General features: G+C 30.0%; 1 protein-coding gene across 1 annotated transcript; it reads right to left on the reverse strand.

The window, feature by feature from the left end:
• Positions 1 to 344: 344 nt before the first annotated feature.
• LOC107002488 (putative late blight resistance protein homolog R1A-3) lies at positions 345 to 4,420 on the reverse strand. Its single transcript, XM_015200534.2, has 3 exons — positions 3,844 to 4,420; positions 1,164 to 3,406; positions 345 to 635 (listed from the first exon to the last, which is right to left on the reverse strand). Exons 1-2 carry the CDS (start codon positions 4,279 to 4,281, stop codon positions 1,187 to 1,189), a joined length of 2,658 nt encoding a protein of 885 aa, XP_015056020.1. The 5' UTR covers positions 4,282 to 4,420; the 3' UTR covers positions 345 to 635; positions 1,164 to 1,186.
• Between the last annotated feature and the right edge of the window lie 7,460 nt (positions 4,421 to 11,880).

An 11,880-nucleotide genomic window follows, 5' to 3' on the forward strand; every position in this document is an offset into this window, starting at 1 on the left:
AAAAATTAAAAAATGTTTGTATAAAAGACTTCTTAAAATATGATTCATGTTAAATTATGATCGTGAACGACTTAATGCAAGGTTTTCAATAACCATAGATAGAACTCAATACTTAGAACTTCAATAATTCGGTTGGCGGTTTAGTATAGTTAAAAATGAATAAGCTGAATTTTTAAGCACAAATATTTTACCAATAGCCCGACAAAAACCTCAATAAGAACGCACAGGCGTAATCTTGGATCCACCTCTGCTTAGAGTTAAGAGTAACGTCCAATTTGACCGGGTGAAGGTATAGGAGAAAGTATTTTCATAATACTTCCTCCAAGCTTCCAAACGAAACAATATCCAAGCCTAGAACCTCCATGGATATAATTTCTTACAATATTACACAAGTGACAGCTCTGAAGCCAAAGACTACACAATAGATCAACTCTTATTGTAAGTACAAAATACATTGTTCATACAGATTAACATACCACAAAATCAAGAACATACAGGCTATGGCCACAATCAAGAAGACAACAACCATGAAAAACTGACATTGACTCAAGAATTATGAAACACTAGATAGATATAGGCTGTTTCTTTATCCAAGCTAGGGTACCAGCCCTCATGCAATGTGATTCATTGAGGACCTGCACCAATAAATAAAATCAGCTTTCATTTTCTAAATATAATACATTGTAGTATGAAACTCTGCCAAGAAAGGCGTGATCTAATACATGTTTATCGCAAGCCGCAGGTTCAGCAACAAACGTGGAACGAACCAAAGGGGAAATACATAATTGCAAAAGAAGAAAAACATAAAGAGTAGGTAATTTTTAAAATCTGTGTCACATTACTAACTGATAAAGCTTGTCAAAGGAAGGGCTATGCAACATTTGATGATGACTAATACTTCCTCTGTCCAACAATAATTGTCCATTATTGACTTGATACAGAGATTAAAAAGCAATAAATAATATGAGTATTGAAAAATGAATAGTATTTAATAGCAAGGGTAAAATACACAAACATTCATTGATTTTGTAAATTTGACAGGTATTGTTGGACATCCAGAAATAATATAATGGACAAGAAAAAATGGATGGAGGGAGTACTACTTTGAATGTCAAAAAAGATTGTGATTTGTCAGTTCTGCTATCTAATTATATGAAACTGACCTGTGAAGGAGAAGTGCACACAATCAGAGATCAGGAGGGAATATGGAAAGCTTGAAGGCAATGTTTTTAGTCCCTTGTTGAGTTTGATTGTCTTTTTTGGCTTGTATTTGACGTGCAGATATTGCTGCTGTTTTGGTGGAATTTTGCAACATCATGACTTGGAAACTGCGTATATCAGCTAGGGCGATGGGGACTTCCTTAAGATTATCACAGCAGATGAGAACGAGATGCTTAAGTCTTGGAAAATCATCAGCTGATGCTTTCCATGAAACTAAGTTTGTCCTTTCAATCCACAACACCAGTAGGGAACAAAAACCACCAGTAGACTCCCAGGACTCTCCCGAAAACCCATTTTCTTTCATCTTCAGGACTTCAAGGTGTTCCAACTGACCCAATATAGACATATCTTTCCACTCCAACCAAGTGTCTAATAAAGTCAGCTTCCTCAACTTTGTTGGAAATATGTATGCAGGTGGAAGGCGTAACTTACTTGTTTGAATGCTACTATCATTTATCAGCTTCAAGTTTTCAAGGTATTCTAGCCTCTTCACATTTTTTAACGACGCAGCAGACTTATTATCAAGAAGCACAGATATTTTCCCACGGATGCCCAGCTTTTTCAGGTTTGGAGTCCTTGCAAACACTTCCTCGGTGCAGCTTTCGGGAGCTATGGTGGAGAGAGTTTGCAGGCTTTGATTTACCAATGTAACCTTACTATTTTTTGGAGCAACAGGGACAGGCAACTTAGCGGAAGAGTTAGTGTGCAGATGCCTTAGTCGTTCCATATTCCATATGTTTGCTTGAATATCAAGAGTGCGTTGTTGCGTGTTAATTATGATGGTTTGGATGTTCCAAAGTTCTCCCATGAGTTTAGGAAGAATCTTGATTGAGTCAGATGAAAAAGCAACATACCTCAAATGATATAACTGGTAAAACTCCCTGGAAAAGCGACTGAAGTTGATTGATTCTACATCCAAAACCCTTAGCAACGGAAAGCCTTTGGGTATGGTTGGGATGTCAGCAGATGGCATCTCAATCTTTTTCGAAGAAAAAGATAAGAATGACCTGACATGTTCAGCTGAAGGTTTCGTAGAGAAAAAATCCAAAACTGAGGAATGAATGCATAAGCGACGGTAGGTGGATAGTTCTCGTTTTCCAGGAAAATATTGCTCAGATCCTAACTTTATTTCTTGGAAAAGATTTTCTTCCTTCATAGCTTCTTGCCTGCAAAACTCGTGCAACATGTCATGAAGACGACATGTTTTGATTTGACCATCAGACGTTCTTTCCATTACCATCACTAGATTCCTATTGATGAGATCATTCAAGTTGTCCTCTCCTTTACACTCAAGAGATAAATGGCCTTTATACTGTATGAATCCTTCCGCAATCCACAAACGGATTAACTTCCACGCAGGGATTTGAAAGCCTCCAGGAAATGCACTACAATATAAAAAGCATGCTTTCAAGTCGTAAGGTAAACGATCATAACTCATTTGCACCAGTTTGTTACAATTCTCAGGGTGGTCTCTATTTATGAGGTGTTCACTAACACTATCATCCACTTGTTTCCACTCTCTTGGTGTCTTGCCTTTCCCTATTAGTGCTCCTGCAATAACAACAATCGCAAGTGGTAGTCCCTTGCATTTTTTTGCTATGCTCTTTCCAGATGGTACCAATTCAGGAGGACATTTGTCCTTGTGAAAAACCTTCTTCTCCAGTAATATCCAACTTTCATCTTCAGTCAGAAATTTTAGATCATGAGGTATGGGATTGCATTGTTTAGCCACTTTGGAATCTCGAGTGGTCAACAATACTCGATTCGGTTTGTTGTTATTTGGGAATGCTATCTTGATACGTTCCCAAGCTTCATCCGACCATACATCATCCAACACAACCAAGTATTTTCCTCCCTTTCCCAAGAATTCTTGTATTTCATCAGCCAAATCCTCCTCACACATCCCATGATATTGTTTTGTATTTCGAGTGAATTTGCTGATGATGTTGAGAAATAATTCTCTTCTCCTGTATGATTGAGACACATAAACCCAAATACGAGTAAAAAACTCATACCCGATTTTAGGATGCTTGTAAATCTTATTTGCTAGGGTCGTTTTGCCGAGACCAGGCATACCAACAACCGGAACAACTTCTAGACGATTCGATTCTCCAAGAAGGCGGTTGATTACAATATCTGCTTCTTCGTCAAATCCAACCACGTCATCTTCCTCTACCACTGGAGGCTTTAGATTAATATAGCCAAGATAAAAATTCAATATAATATAATAGACAGATAGAAGAGTTACATTTATCAAGAGTGACACATACATACATACATGTACTCTCATTAAAGGCGCTATACATCAACATATCCTATAACTTGGATTCAGCTGACAACTAGCAGATTAATTAACTTATATAAAGTCGATTGATGCATATTACATGACGTCTATCCTATATGGCGTTGTACATGTATTTTGACCACATAGGACGAGTGTGTCTACTAATTCAATTTTAAACTAGTTTTAGTGTCTAGTAATGCACATTCAAAGTCAAGGGCATAAATACGAGATAAAATCAAGTTAATAGGACACGATTTTATTGATCTTTGTAACTAGATTGCTCACTAATTTATTTCCCCAATTTTTTTTCAAAAAAAAAAGTGTTTAGGATGTGATACCTTTCTTTCTTCTGAACCTCTAGCAGATAAATCATCATCTTGAAGGGCCTGAAGTCCAATGGCATCAGTCTGTCGGATCTCTCTGACTTTGTTTCGTATAGCTTTGATCTCACCAGCTACCTCTCTGACTCTTTTATAATGGGGAAGATCTAATACTCTGGTGACACCCTTATCCTTGTGTAGCTTAGCTTCAATAACAAATTTATCAATAGCATCTTCAGCAGAGTTAACGACTGTTCTTATTTTCTTAACAAGTTCTCTGAGAACTTCGTTCTCGTTGATGTGACACTTGGCAGCTTGCTTAAGAAAAGCATTGAAATCATTTAGATCTTGAAGTAGACTCTCAGCAGCCTCTTTAACTCCACTAATTAGCTCTACGTTGTCCCGCAGCAACTGCATCAAGTTCTCAACCAGAAATTCCACTGCTACGTTCGCCATTTTTTCTGATTCTTCTTCCAACAAACAAGACAGACTTCAATTGCTAAATATGAAATGCATAGTAATGGGTGTTGACTCCACTCAAGTCTTCCTCTTTAGGAGTGCCTTTTGAATGGTCTCTTGCCTCAATTGCAGTGTTCTTTTTTTATATTTATTTATTGTGTTTATATTGGCGGGTAGTGTTTTATCTTTAATTAAAAAAATTATTTTTTGAATGAATTTTATAGAGTGGGATTTAGATTTAGTTGAAGCGTCAATGTGGGTTTCAACCACCTGATAGGTAACAAAAAAAATCAATGTTCCGCTTTCTCTTTTTATTAGTATATTTTTCACTTCGTACACCTATTAAGAAAATAATATTGTAATTGACTTGATATATTTATCATTTTATCTATATATTAATTTTCAAAAAAAACTACTCAATTTTCTTTTTAATCTATTAAAAAAATATCATTTTTCTTTTTGGCAATATTTAACTGAAGTTTTTCACATGGCATGTTTAGACCACAAAATTAAATGACATTTTGGTACATTTTATATAACTTTAATTTAGAACCATAAAATTAAAAAAACTTCTTTCTTTTTTTTAAATTTTGTTTTAAGTCAAATTAGTTTATTCTTTTTTAAACGGCAAAAGTAATAAAATTTCAAAAAAAAATGACTTATCGCTTTTCTAGTCTCCGTCATATTATACTATCTCGTCTTATATTAAATAGACAATTTTAATAAAAGTATTTGTTATATATTATTATTTAATCACTTACTATAATTAAGATAGAATTAATTTAAAAAATTCATTTTATCCATATAATTAATACGAATCTAAAAATATTTTTAAAAGAGGCTAATAATATAAACAAAGAACAGTAAAATTATTCAATTTATTAATAAATTTTTATTATCACGTAAAATAGAAAGTGCCTACTCCCTCAGTATATATATTACGTTTAAGAGTTATTGATCTTAAAAGTAAGAATTTAATTAACATATGAAACTAAATGGTTAATTAATATTCGTTGATCAATTTTATTAGTCAAAATAAACTAATTATATTCATTTATTGAAAGCTTGGCTTCAAGCGACTACTAAATAAATATATAATAAAAAATTAGTGTAATTTTTTTAAAAAGGTAAAATTTATAATAATAATATATAATTAAGAAGATATGAAATTTTTAATATAAAACAAAAAGAGTAACTCGGAAAAAAAAGTCCCGACAGTAGAATAATTGCAAGTTGATGTCTTTGGAATGGTCGACTTGCAAGTTGCAAGCATAATTGCCTTTTTAAAAGCAAGTACGAAAAATTTAAAAAAGTTTAGCGTATAGGTATAATTTAACGATATTATTATTAGTTGGACTATGCTATATTCTCCACTGCTACTAACTTTAATACTCATTTTTTATTTAATTAAATTAGTATTACAAAAGGATAATAGGGATACCAATTATAGAATTGGTAATTTTAAAAGAATAAATCAAATAAATAAATGGATAATTTCAGTAAACTGCAATTATCTAGCTGAATTTCTAAAAATTTAGTTCAAAACTTAACCTACAAATTTTTAGTCCACGATACAATTTGGCATATAAATATATAAAGCCAGTATCGAACAGTATCAAAATTTCATTAAATTGTGTTGGTTGATTTCTCTCAAATATCGAGATGGAATCTTCTAAAAATTTATATAAAGGTAAATATAGTGATAGAATGTTGATTTCACTCAAATATCTAAGATGAAATCTTTTGAAAATTTATAAAAAGGTAAATCTAGAAATGACGTATCATTCCTGATAAGTGAGATATCATCAAATCACAATAGAATTTGATTGAAAAATATTTTTAAATTATTGTAATAATAATCACATCTGTAATGTGTGATTTTTAAATTTCTAGATAAAATTTTGAGACAATTCTTATCGGATTGAATTTGTCTCATTAAGATCATTTAGCTCAGAGTTTGGGTTGATTTGGAGGGAGTTGGGGCCATGACAGCCCTCTAGAGCCCTTAACTTCTGGGAAAATTAGCAAAATAATAGAAAAATTCAATTTAATTAGTAAAAATTTTCATACTTTAGAAATATTAGTAAAAATATCAAAATTTTATTATTTTAAAAAAGATTGTATATTCTAATTTACTTTCTATTTTATCTCACCTTAATTATGCATTTTTCAATTAATTCTTTCTCTTGTGTTTAAAAAAAGAAATATTCTTTTTCTCTATCTCTTATTTTCATATTTCAATTCTTCTCCATTTCAAAGTCCACCTCTTCTTTTTGGTCTTTTTCTTTTAAGAAATGGATAATATATTTTATAAAGATAATCACACAATTCCTTTTATTAAGATATGTATTTTTATCCGTTTTTTAAGATTTATTTTATGATGTTATTTTTGTTTAAATCTTTCACAATTATTGTATGTAATTGAAATCACATTTAGGGTTTGATAAACTCCAAATCACTCTCCATTTACAAAATCTAAGAAAATTGCTAGAGATATCCAACTTGATCAACAATTTTCTAGCGATTTTTCATCATTGAATCTACGTATTACTCAAGAAATAACGGATAATATAAAATCTGTTGTTAAAATGATGGAAGAGAGACGATTGAAACATTTAGGGGACCCAATTAATGTGCAAAATCTTCTTCAAATTCATAAAAGAGTTGTTTATTATATTCTCACTTCTATTCTATTTTTGTATTTATAGGTAGTTTTGATAAAATACCACAAATTTGAAATCATCCTTTTCTAGGTATCTACAATTTTAGAGTATGGAGTAGATGATGCTTGAAGATAAACAAATTATAAGCACTCGTACTCTATTGATGCAGAAATATGCTAAGTAAGTACTTAAAAGTTATATTGGAGAACACTTTCATAGGTGATATATATATATGCATTTTACATAGTCAAAATAATAATTAAAAGAAAAACAACAAATAGTGCCTAATTAAACTACCACACAATTTTTTTTTCCTTCGTCTTGAAAGTAAAAGAACCTTGAGTGGTGTTTGTAGACTTCGTGCAACACTACACAAGGTCTGAGACCTGCACAATCGGAATTCCAATATTTTACATTTAGAAACGTAGGCAATACACATGGAAGTTGGCGTTTGATTTTCAAGTTCAAAATCTAAATAAGCGAATACATTTTATGAATTATCACCACAGTTTGATGTAGCAAATATGCAAATTAAATATATCTCTATAAACTTGGAAGAGAGGTCTTATATGATGCATATTATTTGCCATTGGAGAAAGAAGACTTCAGTAAAGTAATTGTACTTAAAATGAAGAATGAAAAAGACATTTTGAACAGCTAGAAAATGTACCTCGTTGCATAGATACAAATACATTTCATCAGTAATCATTTAAATGCAAATACCTTCTAGCAGATATATGTCTACTCTTAACTAAATTACTATCTTCATCAATTTAAAATGACAGGTAAAAGTTACTATATTATTTGATTCATAAGTACTGTTCCGTGCAGATAGTAAAGCTAGCGTTACAGACACCTAGAGTTGATAAATGAAGCTCATAGGCCATAGCACTGCACATGTTAGAAAGTTTATACTTCTGTGTCTGTATTAGACTGTACCCAAAAATATAAATACACTTTAAAATCACCAATTATAAATCCGAAAATGGTGATAGCTATCAGAGGGAAAGTTAGTTTCACTTATCAGTAAGAAGATGTGTATTCGTGTATTAGGAAGCAACTCCAAGTCGAAACTATTATAGAACTAACTCTGCTTCACAGGGTACCTAAAAAATGCAAATAAGAACTAAGTTAACTAATCATGTGTGTCGGCAGATCCCCTCTTTCAAGGTCGTTTGGATTTAATTAAAAGCTAAAACAGATACGATATTCACATGTCAAAGGTTTAGAAGGCATTGGCCATTGGCTGTGTTGAAATAGATAGTAAGAGGCTGAAATCAAAAGATCAATTATATCTTACCAAATCCAATTAAAAGGAGCATATCTGATGGAGTGAGCACAAAACAGTCTAATAGAAGACACATCTACCCCACCAACTTATGGGAGAAAGCATAAAAATATAGTCAAACTAATGTATAGAAGGATCATGTATTTACTTCAAATCTTAAAATGTGTATTTGGACAAGTTCAAAAAAGTAAGAAATAGAAGCAGAACATGCAACAAAGAGTAGATTTTATATGAATTTTTTTTTCTCCGAAATAGATTCTTTTCAATTATTGCATCAACGGGATACATAGTTTCACCATATCCTTTGCATCTTGGATGATCCAACTTGGGAAAAACTTCTCTCAAGAGATTTCCTTCAACAAAGAGATAGAGTATCTAGCTAATCTATCCGCTATTTTGTTCACAAATCTAGAAATATATATAAATTCTACATGATTGAACATGCTTGAAAGCTTCCAAATATCTTCACACAACACTTCTATCTCCCAAGAAGTCGTTGCTCGTTTTTGAATCATATCAACAACATTTTTAGCATGATAAAATCTTCACTCTCTTCCATCCTTTACTGATAGCATATTCAAGAGTTTTCCTAATAGTAATCGCTTCAGCAGTCATGACTTTCGCAACAAACTGGATTGGGGCTCCATGGGCATGAAGCAGGTGACAAGGCTATCCAAAGCCGCAATACAAATACTTGCCCTTCCATCATCATTCTGCAATCCTGCATCTGTAAACAATAAAATGCCATCTTGCAAAGTTGTTAATTTAATCACGGGATGATTTCTAGAGGAACAAGACGAAAGACTTTTTGTTAGTAATTCTTTATATTCTTCATACTCAAACATCGATCTAAAGACGATATCTTCTGATTCTAACCTTTCCTGATTAAACAACCAACTATTCCTACCTTTCCAAATTTGCCACATAATGTTAGCACTCAAGTTCAACACGTCAATAGATTCAGGAAAAGATTTGGTATTTAAGAATTAATCATACCACCATATAGAAAAATCATTAATATATCCTGTATCAGGCCAATTTATATGAATTGAGTCTATCAAAGATATTTTAAAAAATTAAAGATGTAATAGCAAAACATTTCAGCACCTTTTTTGTGATCGGGTACTAACATAGAAACTCGATCAAGACACTATAAACGTGTGAGTCATCTCAAACGCAAGCCCGTATTAGTCAAATGGATAATGACAATGATACTTCTGAATATCTTTCTGATACTTTTGAATATCTTTCTAATTCATTTGACTTATTTACTCAGCTTTCTACGATGCTCACTACAATGCCTCAATCCAATAACTAATGATTTTCACTAACAAACATGTTTATCTATACTTAATTGTTAGAAACTTCTTCTCGATGCATAGTTAGGTTAATAAATAAGTGGATCAGAAATGGCTTCTGTGTATAACATAGAAAATGAGCATCCTAGCAGGCTAAGAACACTATATAAGATTAGCAAGCTAAGAACATACCTAAACATATTGTTTATAAATAGGATATATATGAAGCTAAAAAAAATAAAACAGGAAACACCTCTTTAATGGTTATACAGAAAGGTGTTTAATGTACTTCAACTTTAGTTATAATTACACAAATTTAAGAGTTCAAAAATTAAATTTACCTTATTTACACTAATGCAAGTCTCAAACAATAATACATCTAGCTAAAAGGTAAAACACTATACCACTCGTGTAAAACACTACATATCATTTACCACAAATTACCGTTGTCATATCTAGCCATAATTATATCTTTCGCATCACTGAAATGATGATACCTGAAAATCATGAATTTTTAAATGTTGGAAAATAGTTTATAACCAAAACGCACGGGCCTAATACGTTATCAACATGAAAATACATAATCATAATCGATTGAGTTTATTTTTTACACATCTTGTGAACATAAAAATATAGTATCTACCAAGTATAATAGTAGACCATTATAAGATATAGTACCAAAAAAAATATAGTACTCTCTCCGTTCGGTATTGTTTGTCATGGTTTCTATTTTTAGAGTTAAACTATAAAAATTTTGACTAACATTTTAAGATATATTTTTTCATCATATTAATATGCAAAAAAATTGTTATTTATAGTACCTTTTATTATAGTTTTAGAATATCTAATTTTTTTGTTTAAAATATTGAATTAATGTGATTCAACTTACCTTCGAAAATTAGTCAAATTGACTTTCGATAAGCGCAACATGACAAACAATTCCAGACGGAGGGAATATGCGTTTAATATCTCAAAGGACACTATATATATGCAAACACATTTTTCTCTATGAGTGCCCATTGTAATGTGAGGAGTAGTAGTCAATTTTTGCACTCTGAAAACAACAACACATAGGAGTTTCATGTCCCCTTCAGAAAGACGGCAAGCATACAAAATCCCGCAGAATGTAAAAGTTTTTATATGAGAGATAAGTTTCAGAAATTGTAGAGAAGTGATCTCAAAGAGTTAATGACTCAACTGTGCTATGACCAAGAAATGTAGAAGATCTAATGACTCAACTATACTATAAAAAAAAAGCATGGTAGATCTAATCATTTCCCTCGAAGCCACTCCATAATGGATACGATTCGTTCATTCCAATTAGAATGATTTTTCAATGCTTTTGGAGAGAATAAGTGACCTTAGACAGGGAGGAGGAAGTGCAGAAAAGCAGGAAGGTTCTATTTAGAGTCTGTTTGGATGGGTTTAAAAGGTGGTCAAATTGACTTAAATTTATTGGAGTGTTTGACAGGTACCAAAGTAACTTATTTTAAGCCAAAAGCTAAAAGGTAGGTGAGGGGATGCTTTTTATTTTTCAACTTAAAAGTCATTTTATGTTGACCGTGTATATTACTTTTTCACCCTTAATTCTTTTATTTAGTTATTTATTATTATTATTATTATTTATTATTATTATTATCATTATTATTATTATTATATTATTATTATATTATTATTATTATAATTATTAGTATTATTAATATTTAATTATTTTATTATTTATTTATTTTATTATTCTTTATTATTATTATTATTATTATACATTATATTATTATATATTATTATTATTATTATTTTCATATTATTTTATTATTATATTATTTATTATTATTATTATATACTATTATTATTATATATTATTATTATTAGTAAAATATATATTATTATTATTTATTATTATATATTATCATAATTATTGTTATTATAATTATTATAATAATAATAATAATTATTATTATTATATTATTATTATTATTATTATTATTTATTTTGTTATTTCATTATTATTATTATCATTATATATTATTATTATTAATATTTTATTATTTTATTATTATTATTATTATTTATTTTGTTATTTCATTATTATTATTATTATATATTATTATTATTAATATTTTATTATTTTATTATCATTATTATTATTTATTTTATTATTCTTTATTATTATTATTATTATTATTATTATATATTATATATTATTATTATTATAATTATATTATTATTATTATTATTATTATTTTATTTATTATTATTATTATTTATTATTGTTATTATTATTATTATTAATATGATATTTATTATTATTATTTATTTATTTATTTTATTATTATTATTATTATTATTA

This window comes from Solanum pennellii, chromosome 10 (genome assembly GCF_001406875.1).
Source record: "Solanum pennellii chromosome 10, SPENNV200".
Classification (NCBI taxonomy): domain Eukaryota; kingdom Viridiplantae; phylum Streptophyta; class Magnoliopsida; order Solanales; family Solanaceae; genus Solanum; species Solanum pennellii.